The 10,664-nt window shown below is 42.0% G+C and overlaps 1 protein-coding gene across 1 annotated transcript in view; it reads right to left on the minus strand.

Annotated features, from left to right (window-relative positions):
• Positions 1–825: 825 nt before the first annotated feature.
• The window catches only part of rnpc3 (RNA-binding region (RNP1, RRM) containing 3), a 32,770-nt gene continuing 22,931 nt past the window's right edge, over positions 826–10,664 (minus strand). The window contains exons 10-15 of the mRNA XM_072679144.1: positions 8,628–8,783; positions 4,706–4,800; positions 4,498–4,556; positions 2,927–3,059; positions 2,593–2,665; positions 826–950 (exon numbers count right to left, since the gene is read on the minus strand). Of these exons, the coding sequence (XP_072535245.1) occupies positions 2,597–2,665; positions 2,927–3,059; positions 4,498–4,556; positions 4,706–4,800; positions 8,628–8,783 (512 nt within the window). The 3' untranslated portion in view covers positions 826–950; positions 2,593–2,596. The remainder of the gene's footprint in view (positions 951–2,592; positions 2,666–2,926; positions 3,060–4,497; positions 4,557–4,705; positions 4,801–8,627; positions 8,784–10,664) is intronic.

Consider the following 10,664-nt stretch of genomic DNA (forward strand, 5'->3'; position numbering starts at 1 on the left):
AAAGTAATGGAAGGAAAACAAAGGCCGAAAGCTTAGGCCGCGCCACAGGGGTCTATAGTGCCCTACCCCCCCCTCCCCAAAACCCCATTTCTCTAAAAGTCAGAATGAGGAGAATGATCTATTAAAATGTTGATGTTAAAAATGTTGGGCTGCACTAGGCTCCTGTTTCAGCTGCAGATCTGCCCATTGAAAATGAAGCATTTCAGTAATATCAGCTCTATTAAAGGAGCGTCTCTGTGCTCTACTGAGCATCAACATGAGCTTCATGGAGGAAAATATGAGGAGTCGGTGTCTAGAAGTTCTGTAAAGCTGCAGAAAGTCAGACTTCAGAGGCGTGTGATCAATAAGCTTTATTGGAATGTAAATGTGGGGCTCAGTCGGGACGTTTCACTGCAGCTCTCTTGAGTCTCTGCCACGGACACAGTCTTCATACTAGACTACAGACGTCTGCTGTGAGCTCGCTGGAGAGGGACGGGACGTGTGCAGGTGTGATGGATCTCTTATAAACCAATAGGGAGTCAGAATGGAGTCTGTTTATACTTCTCATCCAATCAGGATCAGACTCTCACTTTCCGGATGGAGAGATTTATCTGGAGAGGGTTTTAATTGATGACGAGCCGGAATGAAAACAAAGGGGAATGAAATAGGAGGAAGGAGGCTGTTTTTAACATGTAAGGAGGAGAAATTTGACACCTTTGTTCGTTATTTGACACCTTTGTTTAGCTGTCCTGTCTGGCTATCTCAGAATTCTTCAGCATAACCTCACACCATCAGGGGACGGCTGAAACCTGGACGCAATCATGACATGACATGGCTTTTTTTAATTATTTATTCACAAAAAAAAAAAAAAAAAATCTTACTATACATTTAAAAGCAAGCAGTTTGAATGTTCAGCGTTTATCTGAATGACGTGCTTCGCTTGAAGAGACAGCAGATTCATCACCTGAGGGCTGAAAGCACAAGTGACAGAGCATGTAGCAGCTGCACAATGACTCCCAACAGATATCGCATGAAGACTGATGAAATCAGCAAGTATTCAATCTTGTTCGGAAAGGATATGCAAGCTTAAGGATACGCACTGTCCTGCAGGATCATGACTGAGGCTTCTAAACCTGACATCATCTTCAATAAGGACAAACGCTGGTGTAAGTGTTCTGAACAAAATCCGGTCCATCAATGCTGTAACGCGAGTGCTGAACTAGTTATGCTAATGCTAATGCATTTTAAACATGGCTTCTAACCTGTGTGCACACCGCCGGGTCACGAGAGTAGTGAGGCCCCTGGAAGTCGTTTCATCTGCAGCGAGAGCCGGAGAGCGGCGCTGGGGCCGTTGGTGTGACGAGTGGCGAAATGAACTCTATGCAAATACGCGGTGGAATCGATCTTGCAGCTCAGTGAATATCAGTCTTAAAGGCACTATGTTGACAAAAGTATTGGGACACCTGCCCATTTATAGTTTCATCCAAAACCACAAGTATTTAATAAAGAGCTTATCCTGCTTTTGTTGGAGTAACTGTCTCCCCAACTCATCCTAAAAGTACTGGATGGAGCTCCACCATCAATCATTGCAGAGAACACAGTTCTTCCACTGCTCCACAGCTCAATGCTGCTGGGGGGCTTTATACCCCTCTACTAGCCCACGTCTGGCATTATAAGGCAGCATGGTGCCAATAGCTTAGCTTCATGATGTTTAGTCCTATTCTATTGGCAGTACTTCTCTACAGGGACTAGACAAGCTGTGAGTCAGCAATGGGCGCAAGTTAAAATAGCTGAATGCATTCATTAGTAGCGGTGTCCACAAACTTATGGACATAAAGTGGATGTAAACAAGCTGTGTTCTGACTGGCTGCCCAGTTTTGTGCCTCTTTTAAAAACGAGACAGTGTGAATGGGCGGAGCTAAGATGCTCTAGAATCAGCCAGAACATTAAAATCACCTGCCTAATATGCGTACCACCAAAACTCACGAGACCTCTCGAGGTGTCCTGTGGCGTCTTGCACCACCGAAACCAGGTTAGCAGCAGGTTAGCAGCAGATCCCTCAAGTCCTGTACGTTGTGAGGTGGGCGGGGCCTCCATGAGCATCACTGAGCCTTGGGCGAACATGACCCTTGTCCTTTATTGGAGCATTTTTGGTGGGTACTGACCACTGCATTAGCAGGACGGGAACACCCCACAAGACCTGCCTGATGTTTCGGAGATGTTCCAGATGACCTAGTCGTCTATCTAGAACAACACTGCTTCAACACTGACGGATCCACCTCTACACAGGAACCGCTGGAACCAGATCATCAGTGGTGTTCAGTTCACCTGTCGGTGGTTTTAATGTTGTGGCTGATCAGTGTATAAATGTGCTGGTAGTAGTGCTAGGGAGTAAATACAGCTTACGAAGGCCTGACTACTAGTCGAAGCCTGACCAAGTGACGCCGAGTGATCGTACCGCTGGCAGTGTGCACACAGGTTTATGCTACTGGCTTTAATTTGTGGTAATTGCTTTATCTACAATGCCGGTATAACACATTTAATTATAACTGCACTGTATTATCAAAATTACTATAAAGCATCATAATTATAATTATTATTATCATCACTCACCTACTTAGCGTTTCTTTGCTCCCGTCTTCGATTCGCCAGTGTCCTGTTTAGGTCTCGCTGAACGAGCAAATTGCTGGATGAAGAGTTAAGGCTAAAACACAGGAGTGCTAACTCCCCCAACACCGTTTGATTAAAGCCGGTAAAGGGCAAAGCCTGGCAATTAAAATTCATGGTGCATCTTACAAGACACAATTGGCATTCAAACCCCACACTCGTTCCTCTTAAAACACACAAACCACCACTGCCAGGCTGAAATGGGCTTTCGGAAATCATGAGCGGGTGATCTGCTGACATTTTCATTCTGGAGAAAGCTGAAAAAGTGAGTGAAGGATACCACGACGAGGGGCTTGTCGTGGAGGACGTATCCGTTGGTGTCCCTCAAGGCTTTCTCTGCACTTTTCTCGGTGGGGAGCCCGATGAAGGCTTGACCTTTCATTCTCCCCTCCTTCATTAAAACGATATCAAACCTGGACAGGGCAAACAGAGGCAAACGCTGCGTTATTGCATAGAACATAACTCGTATTGTCTGCGGTTATTCACAACACAGCCCACCTGTCTGACTTCCTGCCAAACTTCGTCCCCATGCGAGACAAGTTTCCCCTCTGAGGGTAAATAAAGCTCTGCATGCACTGGCAATTTTATGAATTGCTACCCTGGACTTTCAAAAACTGGCCACTTTATTAGAATCGTCTACCTTGTACTTCCACTCACTGGCCACTTTATTAGAAACACCTACCTTGTGCTTCCACTCACTGGCCACTTTATTAGAAACACCTACCTTGCGCTTCCACTCACTGGCCACTTTATTAGAAACCCCTACCTTGTGCTTCCACTCTCTGGCCACTTTATTAGAAACCCCTACCTTGCGCTTCCACTCACTGGCCACTTTATTAGAAACCCCTACCTTGCGATTCCACTCACTGGCCACTTTATTAGAAACCCCTACCTTGTGCTTCCACTCACTGGCCACTTTATTAGAAACACCTACCTTGTGCTTCCACTCACTGGCCACTTTATTAGAAACCCCTACCTTGTGCTTCCACTCACTGGCCACTTTATTAAAAACCCCTACCTTGCGCTTCCACTCACTGGCCACTTTATTAAAAACCCCTACCTTGCGCTTCCACTCACTGGCCACTTTATTAGAAACACCTACCTTGTACTTCCACTCACTGGCCACTTTATTAGAAACACCTACCTTGCGCTTCCACTCACTGGCCACTTTATTAGAAACACCGACCTTGCACTTCCACTCACTGGCCACTTTATTAGAAACACCTACCTTGTGCTTCCACTCACTGGCCACTTTATTAGAAACCCCTACCTTATGCTTCCACTCACTGGCCACTTTATTAGAAACACCTACCTTGTGCTTCCACTCACTGGCCACTTTATTAGAAACACCTACCTTGCGCTTCCACTCACTGGCCACTTTATTAGAAACACCTACCTTGTGCTTCCACTCACTGGCCACTTTATTAGAAACACCTACCTTGCGCTTCCACTCACTGGCCACTTTATTAGAAACACCTACCTTGCGCTTCCACTCACTGGCCACTTTATTAGAAACACCTAGACCTTGTGCTTCCATGAACTGGCCTCTTTATTGGAAACACTAACCTTAAACTCCCATGATTTGGCCACTTTAATCGAAACCCCTACTGACCACCGACAAAGGGCGGCTATCAAAAGCTGTACATCAACAGCTTCGCAGTCTCCATCTGTAGCATGAAAAGTGTTTCTAATAAAGTGGCCGGGGAGTGTACTGGGTTCGATTCTGCTCTTGTATTTACAGAGCTCTGCTTTTACAGTATCTGAGAAAACACTGCAGCCTTCATTCACTCTGATAATGGCTTGAGCTGAGGAGGTGGGTAAAGGCCTGAGGTCCGGTGTGATGGAGCTTACATGTTTCTTTCTTCCTCCGACGAGGTGTCGATGTACCTGCCGTAGATGTACTTCAGGTCCTGAGGTGAAGAGAGAGGGGATTGAGCTGTAAATAAGTTCGGCTGGTGTTTCATTTAAAACCTGAGAACATTTCACACAGAGCTCTGCGGCCCACGGTGGAACGCTCTACAGTTGGATGTAAAGAATTCATGCTTCTGGAGATACATACTTTTTCCTCCACTTGTTTGCCGATGTTCTTCACGTAAAGCCTGCAGGTCGGTTCTCCGGGTTCGTAATTCTTAAAGACCGACATCCTCTTCATCTCTAAAACCGAAAATAAATAAATAAATAAAATACAATACACAGTATAATACACAAATAAAGGTGCTATAAAGGCATGGAGGAACCTGGGATTCTCCTAGAAAGAACCATGCTGGTAACAGAAATGTCAGAGTTACGCAACCATCTCCTGATGTAAAGGTTCTTTGCACTCATTCATCTCTGGTTCGAAAACACAGTATTTGAAGGGTAGCTACATAAGGGCTTCTTAACACATTCATTAGCATTACATAATGCATTTATGAAGCAATGCATGAATATTTATGAACAGCTTATGCTAATACTCACAACACAAGACGTTTTATGAAATCAAGGACTGCCAAAAGTGTACTGAAATAACAAAAATGTTGACCATCATATTTATATTAATATTACATTCATTTAAATGTATGCAAATATATATAAAACATTACACACACACACACACACACACACACACACAGATCCTCCCTTAAACCATATGAAGTACCGGCCTCTCTCAGATGTTCAAAGCTTTGTCGGTCAAATACTTACTACACAGTACAGTTAGCTGTGAAATGCTTTGATGTCCACTGTCTGCTCACAGGAAACATATACATTTTATATATATATATATATATATATATATATATGAGAGAGAGAGAGATAATAAATAATAAAATAGTAATATATACACTAAATGTACCACTTTGTGATTTCACTCACTGGCCACTTTATTAGAAACACCCTCCTTGTATTTCCACTCTCTGGCCACTTTATTAGAAACACCCTCCTTGTATTTCCACTCTCTGGCCACTTTATTAGAAACACCCTCCTTGTACTTTCACTCACTGGCCACTTTATTCTCCATTCATTAAAGCTTCATTAAGCAGAATCCACCAGGCATGGTGAGGATTAGGAAGGCCGGGTATTATTCCATGCCTTAGAACATTGTTATTCCCCCTCTTCAACCATATTCATGACATTTCGTTTTATATATATATATATGTCTGATCATGTCCTGTTGCGAGTACTTGCATAGGCTATTCATAAATGTTCAAGTACTGATTAATAAATGCACAATTCAGTGCTCATAAATGTATTATGAAGCCTTGAAGTACCCTTCAAATAAAGTGAAACCCATAGTTATATGGGTATACATTAGCATCCATTAGAAGCCAGCGAACAACTAAAGAACCACACTTTGGGTTGGTGCAGTGCAGTGCAGTGCAACCCTGGTCCTGGAGGCCCGCTGCCCTCCACATTTTTGTGCTTTTCCTGCTGTAACCCTGTAACACACCCTACGGGTAGTTAAAGAGCTGATTAGTTGAGAGGTCAGGTGTGTTGGGAGTAGGGCTGCAAAGGAATAGAACATTTCCGATAAATTTCCAGTGACATTTTGGGAACTTTGGGAATTAGCAGGAAATATTGAAAGGATAATTTAAAGGAACTTTATCATACTGCCATCCACTGTCATCCAGATGATTTCTAGAAACCTGACAATCATCACTACTGAAATCACACATTTGGACCAAAGGACTGCCTAAAGTCAGGTAATATTTTGACGAGGTTCATACATCACACCTCCTCCCCATACAAACACACTCAGCACCCTGCAGTTACTACTGGAACCCCTATGCACCCGGGGTCTTTTGTAAACAATGTAAACATTCAAATTATATCAAACCTACATTTAACTGCTTAAACCAGTGCAATAGTGTAAATAGAGAGTGTGTATAATGTGTGTATAGTGTGTTTAATGTGTGTTTAGTGTGTATAATATGTATAATGTGTAAAATGTGTGTTTGGTGTTTGTATAATGTGTGTATAGTGTGTATAATATGTGTTTAGTGTGTATAATGTGTGTATAGTGTGTATAATGTGTGTATAGTGTGTATAATGTGTGTATAATATGTGTTTAGTGTGTATAATGTGTGTATAGTGTGTATAATGTGTGTATAGTATGTATAATATGTGTTTAGTGTGTATAATGTGTGTATAGTGTGTATAATATGTGTTTAGTGTGTATAATGTGTGTATAGTGTGTTTAATGTGTGTTTAGTGTGTATAATATGTATAATGTGTAAAATGTGTGTTTGGTGTTTGTATAATGTGTGTATAATATGTGTTTAGTGTGTATAATGTGTGTATAGTGTGTATAATGTGTGTATAGTATGTATAATATGTGTTTAGTGTGTATAATGTGTGTATAGTGTGTATAATATGTGTTTAGTGTGTATAATATGTATAATGTGTATAATGTGTGTATAGTGTGTATAATGTGTGTATAATATGTGTTTAGTGTGTATAATGTGTGTATAGTGTGTATAATGTGTATAATGTGTTTGTTGTATGTATAGTGTGCATAATGTGTGTTTGGTGTATGTATAGTGTGTATAATGTGTGTATAGTGTGTATAATGTGTGTATAGTGTGTGTATATGTATAGTGTAAGTTAATGTGTAAATATTCAGTATTTCTATTTTGTAAATATGTGTTTTCTTTTGTAGCACTGTGAGGGACGATGCACCCTTGTTTTCCACTCACCTTTACACCTGTGTAATGTGACAGGACAATAAAAGTGATCTGATTTGACTGACAGTAACAGCACTGATGCTATGTGGTAATTCAGAAAAGCTTAATGAGCAATTTCATTTACACTAGTTATTTACACCATAGCCATTTTTTGCCTCAATGGGTTTCCGTAACCAAGAATTAATACTTATTTATTATTAATCATTAACATCAAATAAAGTGTTTTTTCCCACAAGCCAGTGGTGAGTGTCGGGTTTCTAGAAATCATCTGGACATGTGCTGTACATGTGATGGGAGAATGGACAGTGAATGCAGGGGGTGTGGTTTTCTCAATAGCCCTGCAGTGTGTAATGTGCCATGTGTCTGGGATTGAGGAGCAGCTTTATTATAGACAAGTTTCTCACCTTTAGCTTTGAATATTCCCATTTTATTCCCATTAATTCCCACTAATTCCCATAATTACACATTACTTCCCAGGGCAGTGGTCCTCCAGAACCAAGGTTGAGAAATACTGGCGTAGAGGGCAACCACACTGCCTTCCCCATGGCAGACTGGAGTTCGACTGCTCAGCTGGACAAGTACGCCACTCTACACTAATAAGAGTTCTTGAGCAGGACTCCTCATTACTCTACATTCTTCTAGAATAATATAATATTATAGTGTGAAATGACTCAGACAAATGCTGTAAACCAACGTCAACGGCTGATTCTGGCCAAACTGCTTCTTTAAGGGTGCTTTCAGGTAGGTGACCCTGTTTAATCTGAACTTTCAGACTAAAATGTAGGTGCTATCGATTCAGACCAAACAAAGCCATAGTTGGTTTGTAGTTAAATTCCTTTCTGGACGGTTGGGGTAACCCGAACCCTAATTTTCAGAGCAACTACAGGAAGTTGAGGCAGGCTGTCGTCACTAATTAATCAATAGAAGAAGATAAAGGAGTCAAAACGAGTGTCGGGAGTACATGTGGGTGATTACAGGGCTCTGTTGGTGATGATAGAACAGTTGCAGAATGAGCTCATTTATCTGGTGAGCTTAAAATCATGCAGTTTTTTCAGGAAAGGTGACCCGCCGAATTGACAACACGCCATCGTCAGGCTTAAAATCATGCAGTTTTTTCAGGAAAGGTGACCCGCCGAATTGACAACACGCCATCGTCAGACGCTCCCCTTCTACAAAACCAATTCCTGCAGTCCAACCCAAACCTACCTGGATCAGAAGTATAGGTATAAAACGCTGTCTCCATGCTTAATTCCTCATAACTACAGTAATCCAGAGTGTGTGTGTGTGTGTGTGTGTGTGCAGGTTTTGAAATTGCCGTACCGTCTCTGGAGAGCCTGCCTTTCTCCAGCTCTCTCCTGGAGATGAATTCGGAGGGCATGTCCTCTTCCCCTTCGCTGCTCTCCTCCTGTCTGCTTGCCTGTGTGCTGGGGAAAATCTTCCCAAAGCCTGTTCCTCCTGCCTCCTGCTCCGCTGCGTCTGGGGGGAGAGGACAGGGAGCGTAATTAGGACTCAAAAAGCCACAACAGTGTCTGCTTCCAAACAGCACCGAGCCGTGCCCGTCGTTAGGCCTCCTGCTGTTAGCGGTGGTGACTAGAGGTGCAAGTCCCCTCAGAACCATTCTGTTCGATCACGGTTCTTCAGGAAATCTACAGACCCTGAATTTCACCATGGTTTGGTACAAGAAATGATTATTACAAATAATAACAAGAATAAAAAAGAAGCAGTCTATACACAACAGGGGAATATAGACAATAAAACAGCAAGAATTGATATGTTTACTTTATCATGATCAAACCCCCATCCTCATCTCGTACACTGTACACTTACATTCTTAAATGTCTATTTTCAATATTTTTTGTGTATAATTTTATTCTATATCTCTCTACTATATATTATATTATGTAATTTTTTGTGAATTCTATTTTTTACTATTTATATATATATAAACATATATATGTTATATATTATATACATATAATGTTATATATTATCTATGTAGCTATACAACATATATTATATAATACAAAATATATATAAAAACAGCAAAACATATATGTAATTTTTTGGTGATTTCTATGTTTTACTAAGTTTATGTTTTGTTATATATTACATAATATATATTTATTTATATTATCTCTCTATATTACAATACATAATACAAAACACATATAAAACTAGTAAAACATATACATGCAATTCTTTCTGATTATATTATTATTATATATATATTATTATTATTATTATTATATATATATATATATTTTTTTTTTTAAAGATCCATTCCCCATTTTTGGTTAATTGGTCCCTTAGTACCGCCAATTAACCCAGCCATCACCAGGAAGGTAAGAACTTAACAAGGTGTCTCCACTGAAACATGTGTAGTCAGCCATCACCTCTTTTCAAACTGCTGCCGATGTGCCATCGCTGGGAAGCAACAGAGAAATTACAGAGAAATATGACTTTATGACACATAATTCTGATCTAATTCCCATATCACGACGCTCCCCTGTGGTTTACAGACCTAGCACATTATACCCAGAGCTCCCAGACCTGCATAAGACCTGTAGGAACTGTAGGTGTGTTCCAGAAGGTGCCCATGTTTAGGCACTGCTGATCAACCCTAAATTGGTGGCAGTGATGTCTCAGCGGTTAGAGCTCCAGGCTATTGATGACCGGGTTGTGGGTTCGATACCCGGTCAGGCTCTGCAAGCTGCCACCGTTGGGCCCTTGAGCAAGGCCCTTCACCCTCTTCACCCAATGGCTGCTCAGGGGTGCTCACAGTCACTGTGTGCTGAAAATGGGTGGCCACCTCTAACGTTCTGATATAGGACATGAAGAACCCTACCGGGTTCTGCGAGCCGCTCTACACGCTCGAATCGATCTAGAGCCTGAAGACGGTGCAGGCAGGAGAGGAAGCGGTCACAGATGCCTCTGTTGCAGGAGTGAAACGACTCTGCCTAAGGTGAGAAGCCTGTGTTAGCGCCAGGTCGTGCTACGCAGCATCTGCTGTCAGACGCGGCGGCGAGGGTAAGCTGTAAGCAAAAGCGCAAGAGAAATTATGAAGAGCAGCGGCCCACGACAAATCCTCCAGAAACTTGTCACACAGATCTAGTGCTGCGTGTGTGCTGGAGCAGAAAGCCAGAGTCTGCGGTGATAAATTCCCCTCAGAGAGCCGCCGCTCGTTTCTCCACTCTCTTTTCTTTTCTTTCCTTCTTTCTTTTTTTTATCCAAATGATCACGCGGCTGCCTTATCCTCCTTCTTTTCAGAACACACTGTTTATCTGTCCAGAACTGGAGGAATGGGAAGGACTACCTGGCTCCTTATCATTCTCCATGTGCCGAAGACCGACGCTGATA

The sequence above is a fragment of the Salminus brasiliensis genome, chromosome 5 (genome assembly GCF_030463535.1).
Source record: "Salminus brasiliensis chromosome 5, fSalBra1.hap2, whole genome shotgun sequence".
NCBI classification, from domain to species: Eukaryota; Metazoa; Chordata; class Actinopteri; order Characiformes; family Bryconidae; genus Salminus; species Salminus brasiliensis.